General features: G+C 46.2%; 2 protein-coding genes and 1 long non-coding RNA gene across 3 annotated transcripts; 1 reads left to right on the forward strand and 2 right to left on the reverse strand.

Annotated features, from left to right (window-relative positions):
- The first annotated feature begins 285 nt into the window (after positions 1-285).
- On the forward strand, positions 286-3300 carry LOC120455679. The gene is made up of 3 exons (XR_005616758.1): positions 286-394; positions 1815-2179; positions 2829-3300. It is a non-coding gene; the product is annotated as an uncharacterized LOC120455679 (long non-coding RNA).
- A 4415-nt stretch (positions 3301-7715) lies between these two features.
- Positions 7716-10202, reverse strand: LOC120444567 (angiotensin-converting enzyme). Its single transcript, XM_039624328.1, has 6 exons — positions 10094-10202; positions 8597-9853; positions 8276-8493; positions 8099-8221; positions 7863-8041; positions 7716-7804 (listed from the first exon to the last, which is right to left on the reverse strand). Exons 1-6 carry the CDS (start codon positions 10130-10132, stop codon positions 7794-7796), a joined length of 1827 nt encoding a protein of 608 aa, XP_039480262.1. The 5' UTR covers positions 10133-10202; the 3' UTR covers positions 7716-7793.
- A 98-nt stretch (positions 10203-10300) lies between these two features.
- On the reverse strand, positions 10301-12688 carry LOC120444543 (phenoloxidase 2). The gene is made up of 4 exons (XM_039624296.2): positions 11686-12688; positions 11526-11621; positions 10709-11470; positions 10301-10646 (listed from the first exon to the last, which is right to left on the reverse strand). The coding sequence occupies exons 1-4, from the start codon at positions 12667-12669 to the stop codon at positions 10434-10436; spliced, it is 2055 nt and encodes a 684-aa protein (XP_039480230.1). The 5' UTR covers positions 12670-12688; the 3' UTR covers positions 10301-10433.
- Positions 12689-14220: the final 1532 nt, after the last annotated feature.

The following is a 14220-nucleotide window of genomic DNA, read 5'->3' on the forward strand; positions in this document are numbered from 1 at the left end:
TGGACGGGAAGCCTTGATCTTAAAACGGGGTGGTACGGGTTTTACCCGGTACACCGAACCAACCATCGACGGATGGCATCAGACGGAGCTAAAAGTCCGTTTTGCTCTCGATTCGCACACGAATTGAAAGTGAAAGGAGCAGCGGCAGCATTTCTTCATCTGTATCTACAGTTGCCGTCAAGACGCCGATGCACAGAAAGAAACTTAACTCATCACATTTGTATATAGTACACATATCAATACCTCAGTGAATACCCTGGTGAATCTGTGAGCTAGTTGCCAAAAATGAAATTAAATTTACACATCCTACATTTTGTATATTTCAAAAATGTATCTTAAGTACCAAAATAATATTTCAGTGTTAGACTGCTGCGAGGCATGGGCTTCGGCTTTGGTAATGGCATTGGGAATGGGTGGAAGCTGGGGCTTCGGATTGGAATTGGAAGTGGGATTGGTGCGGGTGCTGCTGCCGCGTGAATCGCTTCAACTTCAGCTACAGCTTCAACTCCAACTTCTGCTTCAACTTCAGTTCGAGCGGCAGCTGCTGGCGGATGCTGCGACAGTTGGAAAGTGTTTGCCTGTTTGCCGCCTGGCAGTCTTGCCATTTCGTACTGAATTTTTGCGGCCAGGGCAAATATTTGCATACACCTCGCCACCGACGCTGGAAACCAGCAACCGCAAAGTCGAGTAGCAATTGCTCTTAATTTCGTGTGGCACAATTTCCGAGGGGCAGCGGCTGCTCTCGGCGCATTTATGAATATTCATTAATCGATGACAGGCCTTTGGAGTTTGGCGTTTGGCATTCGCCAAATTTGCGCGATTTCTCTGCCCACAGTGCTGGTCCAAAGTCAGCGGCAAATGAAGCATCGCAAAAACAGGCGACTGCAACGAGGAAGTGCTGTGCTTTTCCACACCACTCACACACACCTCCGAGGAGCAGGCAAACGAAAATCGATAATTGAAAAGAAATATTTGCAGGCAGAAATGCAAAACTGCGGCACTAGCTCATATTTGCCCCAACAAGCTGTTGCGGGGCGTGTCAGCGGGTGAGCGCGCACACCCTGTGTGCCACATACAGGAAAATACTCGCCAACTCGCGATACCCGTATCGGTGCCAGGCCTCGCGTATGCCATCATCACTTTCACCCAGAGGTGATATAATGGACGCAGCCCAGCGATCCCCGCCTGCGTCACCAGTGGTGTTCCTCTTCCAGGCACATTAACTGCTAATACTGCTAATACTACTAATCCTTTGATCTCTTATGTGTAATCACGCTGTAGTGCGACAAGTACATGTGCTTACAGCCATTGACAAAAATAAAGTGTGGGTACCAACTGCACTAAATCGGGTAATCTTTCCGAGCAAAACATCTGTGGGCTTCTCAGGATAGGTGATTAGATAGGCGGATAAATACATGTCTTAGGTTCGTGATCACATTTCCCAAGTAATTCTAAAGTTGCAAGCTGTTTCGAAAATGAAATAAACGTAAAACGTAAAAAATCCTTTTCATAAAGTATCTCTAAAAGTCGGATAGCGTACAAGAGAAATTCAACAAAAATGAGATTTATATTCCTCCTTCTTAAATGCCTACTTAATATTTTGTTATATATCTAAGAATATTTAATTTATATTTATATATCTATAAAATGAGAAAATATCTATAAATGAGAAAAAATCCTTTTCATAAAGTATCTCTAAAAGTCGGATAGCGTACAAGAGAAATTCAACAAAAATGAGATTTATATTCCTCCTTCTTAAGTGCCTACTTAATATTTTGTTATATATCTATAAATATTTAATTTTTATTCCACAGCATTCACCTCGTTCGATGGAAGCATTGTGGTTTTTCCAAACTCGTGATCAGTATTAGCACCCCAATTCCATTTGCAGGGCCCAGAACAATTGCAGCCTGGCGGATCCAATCTGCCCTTTGTTTATGCGAATTTAGCACTGGAATTCAGCTCTCGATCGTTGCTAACGATTGTCAATAACACCTTCTAATTCGATTAGCAAAGCTTGACAAAATGCCAATATTTAGCTAGCCAATTAGCAGATGTCGGTTCAGTTGAGACAAATAAGAACTACCAGAACTTCCAAGTTAACCAAATGAATGCAGCTTATAGGGAGATGGGCTGAGACGCGTGGCTAGGACTTTAAAAACTTTCCACTCCAGACTCGGTATGTCAAAATAGTAAGCGGATCTGTCAATCATTTATATACATCTGCGAGGTAGGAACAAAATCAATTTTTATTCAGTCTGTGCCACGAGCCAAAGCTGATCGCCAATCTCGCGGCAATTAGTGATCTGCGGTTTGAAGCGGCAAAAACGAAATTAATTCAGTATACGAAATTGGCGAAGCTGAAATACACTTTATTATTACTAATTTTACTTAAAATTTTATCGTTTCATAAAAGTAGTACTTATATCTACGTTAGAAACAAAAGCTATGCATTATTAATTTATCAAATAACTTTGAATGGATTGTATAAGATATATTGTATAAGCCTCTTTCCTAGGATTAACACACAATGTATTATGAAAATCAATCATTTCGCATAAAGCCATCGTATCAGAATTCATATAAAACATACTATCAGATAACCCTACTAATTACCATTGATTTACCATTAACAAAAAATAAATAATGCCATTTAATCTTTAAACATCATTCTGCATTCAACAATCACAAAACAATGTAATCTAAAACAAAAAATAAAATCCAAGCTATTGACAATGCACAGTGCACATTAAGTCCCCCAGTTGTATAACACCTTCCTGAAGAGCAGTCGAATATTAAAGACCAGTAATGCCATAAATCAATTTCAGATGCGGCAGTCGAAAGCAGCAGAGCTGAAGATGAAGTGAGCTGCTTTCCTCGATTGGGATTACCACCAATGGCATCTGCAGACAATTGAACGGGATGGTAGAGCTAAAAAAGTGTGACGGTGTGAATAGGCGTTTAGATCTTTTTGTGTCTGCCATTTTCAGACGATCCCTATGCCGACGTTTTCTGGTTTCTTTCTTTTCGCTAATTACACAATTGTCTCGCCAGAGCTTTTTCACATTTTTGTGTCATGTGCGGGAAGATTGGGGCTTATACAACACGCAGACTTCGATGGGGAGCATGCGTAACCGAGGGTGTTTCGGTGTGTTTTCCTTTTCAAAAGTATGACAAGAAACAGCAGACGACGAATGCGGGACGGCCAGGCAGACCATCTACTATCCGCAATCCGCTGACTGAGCAGACTAAGAGGCCCATAAAAGTTAAGTGCAATAAATTATGTTGAGTAAATGTAATTGCCCGGCAGATGATATATGCAAAGCCATTTGGAAATGCGTTTTATCTGCACATTAGTGCGTGGGAGAGATTTCAGGTTTCGTAAGTGTCGTATATATGTACGCGTGAGTATATATGCACATACAAGGCGATGAGCGGAGCGACCTAGAAAATTGGCTCATTCGGTGACAGTGCAAGACATTTCATAAGGCGCAGCCAAAATTGGCCACCTAATGGCACCGTTTACAGCAATCGTCGAGCAAACAACTGTTTTTGGCAGCGGGCCAGGAAACTTAAGTTTGGCATATTAAAATACAATTCAAAGCAGCAGCGCTGGTGACTTTCATTCGAAGAGCTTTCCATAAACACACGTTTCCTTATTGCTCCAGCCGCTCACTTCACCGATCGATCGATCGATCAGTTAGCCTGCTAATGCCTCCACTTAACGGACAACTCCAGTTGCAGGCTGCCAAGCGATTGGAAAATAATGCGACCACAGGCCAAACGGAACCCATCCGTCCCCGTTCCATCAAAGTGCAGTCAGCAGCTGAAGGCTGAAGTGGCACAAGCCAAAATCCAATATCCGAAATCCAAAATCCCGAATTACAAAAATAGACCCGTAGTTGTTGGCCAAAAAGAGTCTTACGCCGAAAAGTAAAAGAAGTCAGCGGCTGCCACAGCGAAAATGAAAGTAAAATTAATTTTTTCTTTTTGGCCTTTCAAGAGGCACCCGCTGCCCGATCGCCGCTCGCTTCTTGGCCATTTTTTGGCGATGATGTCAACATAATTTCTCCACCTACACAGCAGGCCATCCATCCCACCTCGCTCCACTCTCTTTTGACCCCTGTCGTCGCTGCGTGATTGTGGACTTTAATTTAAGGCGAGCACGCGCTTACGTAAGAGCAAAAAGCTGGCCGAGCCGACCCCGGACTACTCGAGTTCGTGTCTTCAGTCTTTTGTTTCAGCAGGAAGCGTAAGCTCCCCCATGTCCATGATAAACACTCGTGCATTCTGAGCTACATTCGGCGTGCGGCGCGGATAATGATCCCCTGCCAACAGAAGAGGTGCAACAAATGATAATTATGGCTGAGCCATATCACTGTGATATCGCAGTGGCACCGAAAAAAGGTTAGTGCGGTGAAAAGAGCAGAGCCAACCGCCTGCAGGGCCCGCCGTCCAGCAGTGCGTATACATAATGCTCAGCCGCCACTCGCATTTGTTGCTGTAACATTTTATTGCTTTTTATTCGACTGCGCTACCATCACAGCGCGCGTCATAATATACATAATTTCTTAATTGCTTGGGGTCAGCTCTCGGATGGATGGATGGATGGATGGATGGATGCTTGCCTGGTTTGTTATGGCTGATTGCTTCTTCTGTTTTTCCCTCTTTTATTTTTTATTTTTTGTGGCTTTTTCGCCTTTTTGGGGCGCCACGCTGCGGCAGCTGGACAAGACTCAACATGGGATTTCGTCAAATAATCATAATTTTTGCGCGAGCGCGTGACGTTAATGATGATCTGCAGTTTCTTCTTCCCCAGCTTGACTCGAGAAGATCTTTTTGCAGCCATTTCAACTCTTGTTCCGCAATCGTAATGAAAGTTGGCACCGAAATTTAATTTCCATACAGCAGGACTGAAGTAATCGATGAGCAAAGTCCAATGAGGGGAAACCAAGACCAAAATATTTAAGAACTAAATGGTTATCTCTTTTTTATAAACGATAAATTTGTAAAAATGAAATAAGAAAAAGTAATATAAAGTAATAAAGAAATACTGGTAGGGAATATTTATTTGGCCCCTTAAATGCCTTACACTTAATCGACCACCACGATTTCGCCCAGTCTTTCCCAACTGATCCTCCTCGTAACATTACTATAAGCCCGCTATTGTTTTGCGATTTGCAGATCTGAACTTGACAATGGGCTCGCGTAACAAAGCCATTTGGGGGTCTTATTCCCTGCTCTCGTATTCCCACACCATATGCTAAACCTATTCACCTCTGATTTGGCCTATTGTGCGGGCTTAAGCCGAATTTCGTTTATATCTGCTCACTCGTTCGTTTGTTAAATATTTGCCTCCAACGTGCCCGATGAATATGTAAACAAAATTCGCATACAACACTCGCATACCCCTACACATGTTCCGAACTTGTTAACGAGTGCTCACATATGGGGATTTACTTTTTGGGTTAATGTTAATGTGAATGCATCTCCTGATGGGCAATTTAAAAAAGTTCACCAAATTGTCTGACATAGACATGCAAATTTCATTTAACTTGTTTTCCCTTTGCGGTTTCCGTTTCGGCTCTTTTCTCCAGCCACACAGCATTCCCATACCGATACCCATACCCATACCCGTACCCATACCCATACCCATACCCGTACCCATACACATACCCGTATATCTATGCATAATTTGGACACTTAAGTGTTTATACTCTGCCAAAGAGGCTGCGCCAATTTTGGCACGAGATTTGCAACGCAAAATGGAAAGATGCTGTTGTTAAATGAGCTTACATTTAAAGCCAGCGAAACTATTAAATTTAGCTAGCGAAATTTCGTAAAATCGGCTTTCTCAATAGATTATTTATACATCTTCCATTTTAGCGTTAAGTAAGTAATTATTTTAAAAGGAAAATACACAATTGACCTAAATCTTGCTTGTCAATGCACCATTGGTCAAGAACGTAAATAATTTATAATGAGTACATTTTGAAGTGCTGTTATTTGTATAGAGCATGAAAACTTGTAACCCCTCGTTCTTTTTGAGTTGGGTACAGCTTGCATAAAGACGAGGGAAATACCTGGATGTCGGCGTGGGTGCCTTTCACTCACTTGGTTTCGGGACGGCTGGGCGTCGTGCCATGTCAAAGTTGGACTCGAGTCGATTGTGCGGAGCTGTGTGCTTCTGCTGCAGCTGGAAATGATTCAATTTCACGGCCATTCATTCCGCGCCGAGTGCGCGGAGTCGCCACCGCAATTTGGCGCAATTAGCAGCAGGCAGACTTGCAGATCGGCTGCCTCGCCAGCTGACAAAAAAGCAGGCGGCACGCAATGCATTCGCCCATTCGCCCATTTGCCGCAGACGCCCCCACTCGAAAGCGAAAAGGAAATCCAGTCGGGGAAAAGCATTCGTCCAGCTAAATGGGTAACGCCCGCCGGCTGCTGGGCCAAAAAGGTGGGTGGATGGATGACGGGTGAGTGTATGACAGGGGGGTGGACCGACCGACCACCGACCACCGACCACCGACCACCGAACTTGCCGCCCGCAATTGCTCCACAATCCGCTGGGCTTGGACTTTGGCGTGGCTAATGACCACCGCATGGACGCAGACAGAACCGCTGACCTTTCGCCAGTCGCAGCGCAAGTGAAGCGTGTCAGTTGCAAGTCGTCAAGTCCGGCAAGTCCGTCCAGTGAGCTTCGGGGAGGAAAGAGTGTCTGTGACGTGAGCAAAATTCAAATTCATCTTGTCCGGTCACAACCACTGCAAGAGTGGCTCGGTCGGATGTGGATGTGGATGTGGCCAGTGACCAGTGACCAGTGGAAGCAATCAAGCGGGGAACGCACAACAAGCTCCGGTGCGCTTGGATGGACCTCAAACCGGAGGACAGGCTCTTGGCTTCTATTGCGACACTTTAGCGCAGCCAAAGAAACATTCGAGGGCTCTTGGGCACTTGGAGGTTGCCAAATGTGGTCAACTCCGATGGAAACTGAAAGAATAAGTCAAAGCTGCCCACGTCCGGAACTGATTTTCCGGCTGACTGGTAGACAGTTGCCAAATTCTAGTTTGCTGAGCATAAAGATTAATACAAGAAAAGACAAGCAACGACGCTATAGTTGAGTTCCACAAGAATCAGATACCCGGTACCCGGCAGCTACTAGAAGTGTGAATGAGAAATTTCAACATTTTTCTGGCATATCAAGAAATTATTAAGAAATAATGAAAACAAAATAAATTTAAAAATTTTTTACAAGTTTTTGGTCTATCTTTATATGGTCGGAAAACTGTTAAATATTTTTAAACGAATCTAATGTACTCTTTTACTCTCCGAGTAACGCGTATAAATATACGCGGTTTATAATGTATAAAAAAGTATCCAATATTAATTAAAAGTTTGACCAAATATTTTTCACGTCTTAAAGTTGTCAGAAATCAAACCAACACTGCTGTTATTTACTCTCACTAAGTTCATTTAATGTGCACGGCGCTTTGTTTCAAATTTGAATTCATTTTTTTACGCGCCCAAGCAACCACTACTGTCATCTCACTCCAACACACGCGGTCTTTAGTTCGATCCCCAGAGCACAAGTGAGAGTGAGATGGGAAGAAAACCCGGTTAAAACCGATTGGGGGCAGTGTTGGAAAAGTTTATTTTCTAGGGCGGCTTAAGTTCAAACCAAAATTTAAAATAGTACAAGAAAACAATTTGAAGTATTAAAGTTTTCCCAAAACGGCGAAATGTATTTTATTAATATTTGTGCGCAAGCTAATAAAACGCTTCATTGAAGGGCCTCAAACAATTTCTGGAAAAGAATGAAACCTATTATATTGTATTCCCATTTTTAATGGAATAAAGCTTACTTTTCTTGGTGCCAGTCCATCCAATTTTCGAATTGGCGTTCTTATTGTATTTACCGAGCCAGTCCAACACAGGTTGATAGTACTCCAGCAGCGCCAAGCTACTGAGTCCAGTGTTATTTGGCAGTATTTTGCCAACCACCTGTTTCCACGGTTTCGTCGAACCCAATGACATCATTGATCTAGAAAAATGCCATTTTAGTTTAGTTTATCACGCAGCAGGTTATCTAAAGTCTCACTTTAAATCACTGCCGACAACCAAGCTGCCAAAGAAGTCGCAGTTGTGAAGCGGTCCACTGCTAAAACTCTTCTTGCAGAACTCGCGATAGAACTGATAGCCCAGAATTTCCGATATGAATTTCCTAAATAAAGTGACTGTTATATCATAATTCAAAGAATAACTAGGCTGAACTCACTGAGTTTGGAAGCTCTGGTCGATGTTTACGTAGAACTTGTAGGGGAAATCAATAGCACCTTCAGAGCGATCCGAGGGCGGCTCGACTCCCGCATGCTGCTCCATGAGCCTCCAATAGTGCTTGTTCACGGTGTCCATGTCCACAGTATCGTTGAGAAGATCGTGCATCACCTTGGTGTGCACATAGTACAATGGAATACTAAGAATCGTGTGGATGGCCTGAATTATAAATTAACAATTAAAATTTTGTTGTTCTTCTCTAAATTAAAATTCAGAAATACTCATGGCAAATTCCAAGCTGGCCAATCAATACCAAACTCACCATACGGAAGAGGCGACTCATAAGAGCCGTTTCGCTGAGCGCTTCCTTGGCCAATCGGCGACCTGTTAGATGAGCCGGTGAGGATGCGGAGAGGACCACCGCCTCGCCGACTGCGAACTCCAGGTTGTAGGCCTTAAAGTAGTAGGAGGGCAGGTGGCTCTTCTGCTGGGCGTAGTACACCCTGGCCATATGGCTGTGGTACTGCATCAGCTTACGGAAACTGACCTTCTCGCAGTACATGAGGTATACGTGGGGCGTGAGGTCGAAGATGGAGGGGCGACAGTCGTCGTTGGGGCTGTCCTGGTTTGGTTCCTTCAGCTGGTTCTTGTGGAACTCCGCGGACAGCGGCTCGAAGCCCAGCGAAGTGTAGAAGCGCTCGGACTCATTCACCATGGCCTTGGCGGTCAAGTGACTGACGAACTCATCGAACTCCGGCAGCTGGGCACGCGGGTAGTAATCCTCCAGGATGCTGCCACTGGCCCAGGCCTGCTCGAGGACCTGCTGGAACAGATGATCCGGTATTGGTCCATTGAGATTGACCACATCAGAGCCGTACTTCTTATGCAGCTCCTGGCGGACAAAGGCGTGGAGCTGCTGGTATGCGGGCCGCAGCTCAGTCATCGCCTGCTCCATCTGCTGGAGCATCTCCTGGCTGTCGTATCGGTACCAGAGCTTGTGCACCGGCACCTCCAGGATCTTGGCGGCCCTTTGATAAGACTGCACTATGGTGTAGAAGTTAAGGGAAGCCCACAGCTGGTTCTTATCCCGCCACGCCTCCCAGTAGTACTTCAACTCGTCGGCATCCCTGCTGCTCTGCACAATCTTCTGGATGTCCGGAAAATAGGCCAGCGGACTGTCGTCCTCGTTGGGCATATTGGCCCCACCAAGATATGGCTCGATGTCCTTGTCCGTGGAGAGCGTTTGCAGGGCGGCCAAGTTCATCTGCACGGAGGAGAAGTAGTCGTCCCCCAGGACGAATAAGTCGCCTGCACTACGCAGCTCCTGGAGAGCCACCTTCGTCTGTGGGCTGCGAATCTTGTCCAGATCGAAAGTCGCAGCCTGCCGGGAGATGCTCACCAGCTCCTCGGCTATGCGCTTCACATTGTTCAGCTTGGAGAACAGGGCGTCGAAGTCCTCCTCGTTGTTGGCGGAATACGTTTCGGCGGCAATCTCATTGTAGAACCTGTAGTAGCGATCGCTCGATTGATTCACAAACGTCTTGGCCTCCAGGTCAATGTTGGCTGCTGCAGTCGCGTACTAAAATATATAGCAAACATAGCAAGTTCACTTTCAAAATGGTTGTTATCAAAGAATTTGCTTAGCCTCCTAAGTCTCCTTAGTCTCGCACTAGAACCACAATATCCACTTATTAAATGTAATATAACGATCCACATGAAACATATTTCAAACACGCAAAATCGTAATTTAAAGTTTAAGCCTAATCTTTTTGTGGTATCTTTGCGGAACCAATGATTATTTAATCGGTACAGTGCTTACGCCAATGCCTGCTATCAGCACCAGAAGCAGCAGGCCCATCTTCTCTGGAATCGGATTCACTTTCGCACTCAACACCGGATCTACTCGAACTGAGGTGCTCCGCCCGCGGAGCTGGCATTTAAAGCTTCTCCCGGGCGACTGATAAGCCTAATCAGCGAGAGATGCTCGTCCGGATCCGACCCGCAATAATTGAGAACAAAAGTGGGATTGTGGAATGCCATGATGTCTTGTTTATTAAGCGGCTCTATAAAGATGCAATAGATTGCTAAGAGTTGTATATCTAGAAGTGGGCGAGGCCATGGAATCGGGTCAGGGCGAGTCGGGATCGGGAGCGGATCGTCTAGTTTTGGCGCTGCACGGTGCGGTTCTCGTGGCGGATGTTCACGTCCACGATGCTCATGTTGGGCGTGAGGAAGTTCACCAGGCGGTCGACTCCGCTGCGGGGCAACCTGTCGAAGGGGAATCCCATGGACTGGCGATCCGGGTAAAGGCGATCACGGACGCCGCAGTAGGAAGCGGCATCACTGCAGCGACCCACCAATTGCTGGTCAATCTGGAGGGGGGGAGATAATGGTCAGAGTTGTACATGGTTTCCTCACCAGGCAGTTAACATACCCTATCGTTCTCGTAGTTCGACACCATGATGAACAGCACGCAAGGCAGTCCCTCGGGCAGACCCTTTGGCACCAGCATGTGGTTTGGCCAGCCACAGCCGCAGAAGTTGAACTCCAGCTCCTCCGGAGTGCCGGCGGCAGGACGATTGGCATCCAGGTTGCGGAAGGTGCGCTCAAACGGTATGGTCACGCTGGACTCCGTGGAGCGGCGTCGGATGGTGTTTGGTCCCGGGTTCAGGGCAGTCACGAACTTGTCCAGCTCGATCATCATGGAGCGCTGATCTCTAATCAGCATGGGCTGGCCACGCTCGTCGTTCTTCGGTGCGATGAAGATGCGCACGTAGCCAAAGCGCTGGGCACCACTATCGTTGTTCACGCTGATGGTGTAGGTGAAGGGCAAGTGCTGGAGATGGGTGAACCGGGCGAAGACATTGCCTCGGGGCAGGAAGTCGAAGCCGCGGGACATGTCGACGTCCGACTGCTGCCAGAAGGTGGTCAGGTTATTGGGTCGCCCTCCATTGGTGTCCACCTGGATGCCCGTGATCGAGACGCCCGAGTAGTTCAGCTGGTTCTCGGTGTAGGCGGGCAGGCGCGACTTGTGCTCCTGGAAGATGCGATCGATGTAGGAGTGCCACTTGTAGAAGACCGGGTCGCGCATGGCGGTGGACACATCACCCATCACGCCGAAGGACTCCAGGTGCTTGCTGGTCGGATCGTGGGCGTACGAGATGAAGGTATGTCCATTGTTGTGCAGGTCGCCATACTAGAGAAGTAATGGGGTTAGTCTCTAAAATACATTTTCAAGTTGCGCTCATTACCAGCACTCGGTTGGGCGACAGAATGGAGGACTCAATCATGTTGCCGAGGGTATCAATGCCTGTGGCCTCATCCAATGGCACACGGTTGCCACGCTCCTAAAACGGAATAGGGAATCTTAGATTAGACTTCTAGTCAACGTTAATCCCTCCCATAACTCACATCCATGACGAATCCTTGGTGGATGGCCTCGTAGATGCGATCGCGCCAGCGCTCCAGATCGCCAATCTCCACATTCAGCTGGTCGGCCTCGCGGTTGAGATCGCTCAGCCTGGTGCTCTCGAAGCGCGGAGGCCAGGCGCGGCTGGCCACCAGAGAGTCCATCTTGGGGAAGTAGCCCTCGGCAATGGGATCCCGCAGGTTGTTGAAGGGCAGGACCCTGGCCAGGTTGTTGCTGAACCGCTCAGCATTGTAGCGGGCGATCACCTGCTGGTGCATGTAGTAGAAGAGCTCGCCACGCCGATCCTTGGCCACGATGCTGCGGTCGGAGGCCTCGAAGGGGTAGACCAGGTGCCAGTGCCAATGGTGGAGGTTGATGCCCAGATCCTCGCGGAAGTACCACAGTCGGTGCTCGGGGTCGAGATCGGAGGCGGTGTAGTCCCTGGGAATGGTGATGGGCATACGGGAACCGGGCTGTACCACGAACGACTCCTCCCGCATCTTTCGGATCACCTGCGAGTCGATGAAGCGGTCGGGGAAAGTCTGCGAGAAGGAGGGCAGATCCAGGCCCTGGGTGTCCGGACGATGGAGCAGCGCCACCGACAAGGCGTAATTGAAGAGCACCGGGTTGACCCGATCCCTGGCGTACACTGCCACGCTCTGCAGGTCGTCCACGGAGCGCATGTTCATGAATATGTCAATCAAGCGGCCGGCGATCCTGCGGTGCTTGGGCAGGAACAGCGAGAACTGCTCGTCGCGGCCCAGGGACATGGGAATCCGCAGATCCGGAATGGAGATCTCTCGGACTGGCACCCGCTGCTCCACCTTGTCGCCGACACGGCTCTGCACCTCGTTGCTAATGGGACGGTAGCGGTCGGTCAGGAAGGAGTCGGGCACATCGAACACGGTCACCTTCTTGCCCTTGTCCATGAAAACGGGCTCGGTGGGATGGTCGAAGAGCAGGAGGAGGTTCTTCTTGTCGGCCATTTTCAACGGGATGTCGGGATGTGCTCGGTCTCAGAGGAAACTAAGTGGGGAATGTCGCTGGAAGTCCGGTAACTTCACTACTGTGACTATTCACCGAAAGAGCAGCGCTTTTTATACAAAACTTCGGAGGTACTGTTTCCAGTAGTATCAGTTTTAGAAACCGCAAGAGCGCCTGAGAAATAAAATTCTCGACGCGGAACTGCGATAAGGACATAGTATGGAAACCGCAGTGTTGTTTTAGCATATTTCTAAAATGCAGTTTTATTATTTCAAGAATATTTCATTTGGTTTTGCTTTAGCTTATCTATACATATGAACTATTGGAATGAAATCGGATTTGGTTATCTCTTGGGTATGCCTGCGTTGTAAATAAAAACTTCTCTACGCGCACGATCCTCCGGTCACATACCATCTAAACAATTTAATATATGTATATATATGTGGCTACATGCATAATACGGCAATAATAATTATTACAATTCGGCTATAATCGATCAACACTTCCCTAATTCCCTACTACTGCTTTGATATACATATATTTATATAGCATAGCGCTAAAAAGAGAGATACAACGAGATATTTGGCGAGTGAAAAGATGAGCAATATCGTACGACAAGCGGATCTATATAGCGTGTATATACAGGAAGTCTGTGGAAATTGTATTCTGCTGTTTCCCTTTCCCTTTCCGTTTCCGTTTCCGTTCTCGTATTTGTTGTGTAAAAGCGAAAGGTTCAGTTGGTTAGTTGGTTTGTTGGTTTGTTGGTTAGTTGGCTAGATCTTGTAAAAAGTATCTCAGAAAAGCCCTGGGCATGTCCCGTGTTCCTTGGCCATGATATGTAGTGTTTAAGCTCTTAGAATATAGAGTTGTGGGGTCTTCAGCTTGGTTCCGATCTCTCAGCCCGAAGAGAAAGTAATAGGTGATGGCTTTTGTGTGAGTGTAAAGACTTTAATCACTTCCAAAAATGCGTACACATGTATTTACATAATATCGTGCAGTATAAGTATAAACCAAGAGTTGTACAAAAATATATCTATGTGTATATATAAATATTCGATCGTGTGCGGTGTATATATGCAATTCAAAATAGAATTCAGTGCCTTTAACAACTCAAAACTGTTGTTTAAATCGATGTTTTGATGGATATAGTTTGATTTTAGTTCGGTTCAAGCGCATTGTTATCTACCCTTGTATACATATACATATAAAACTGGGGAATATGAATATGAATAGCGTCGGGCCGTAGATATACATACATAGTTACAAATAGTTGTCGGTACATATAATACTGGTTCGAGTTCGATTTTGATTTCGATTTTGATTCGCTTCTCAACTTGGGGAGTTGGTTTTCGCTAAGGATTGCATGTGTATATTGGTGCCCAAATAGTTTCAGACTACGCTAAAGCTACGGATAACATCTAGTTCTAGTTTGGTTTAGTTTGCCTTCGCTCCATTCTTTCGATTCGATTCGATTCGATTCGATTCAATTCAAATCGCTTACTCAACTTGCTGGCTTCAAAGTACAGAGTACACACTTATATATCGAGGAACTT

Source organism: Drosophila santomea, chromosome 2L (assembly GCF_016746245.2).
Source record: "Drosophila santomea strain STO CAGO 1482 chromosome 2L, Prin_Dsan_1.1, whole genome shotgun sequence".
NCBI classification, from domain to species: domain Eukaryota; kingdom Metazoa; phylum Arthropoda; class Insecta; order Diptera; family Drosophilidae; genus Drosophila; species Drosophila santomea.

Bases quoted from the DNA above. Each gene is read 5' to 3' on its own strand.
- LOC120444567 (XM_039624328.1), bottom strand. From the start codon at position 10,132: ATGGGCCTGCTGCTTCTGGTGCTGATAGCAGGCATTGGC. The intron at 8,494-8,596 runs GTGAGTTTGGTA...TTTATAATTCAG, and splicing joins TGAGTCGCCTCTTCCGTATG to GCCATCCACACGATTCTTAG. The intron at 8,222-8,275 runs GTGAGTTCAGCC...CACTTTATTTAG, and splicing joins GACCAGAGCTTCCAAACTCA to GAAATTCATATCGGAAATTC.
- LOC120444543 (XM_039624296.2), bottom strand. From the start codon at position 12,669: ATGGCCGACAAGAAGAACCTCCTCCTGCTCTTCGACCATCCCACCGAG. The intron at 11,622-11,685 runs GTGAGTTATGGG...ATTCCGTTTTAG, and splicing joins ACCAAGGATTCGTCATGGAT to GAGCGTGGCAACCGTGTGCC. The intron at 10,647-10,708 runs GTATGTTAACTG...CCCCCCCTCCAG, and splicing joins CGAACTACGAGAACGATAGG to ATTGACCAGCAATTGGTGGG.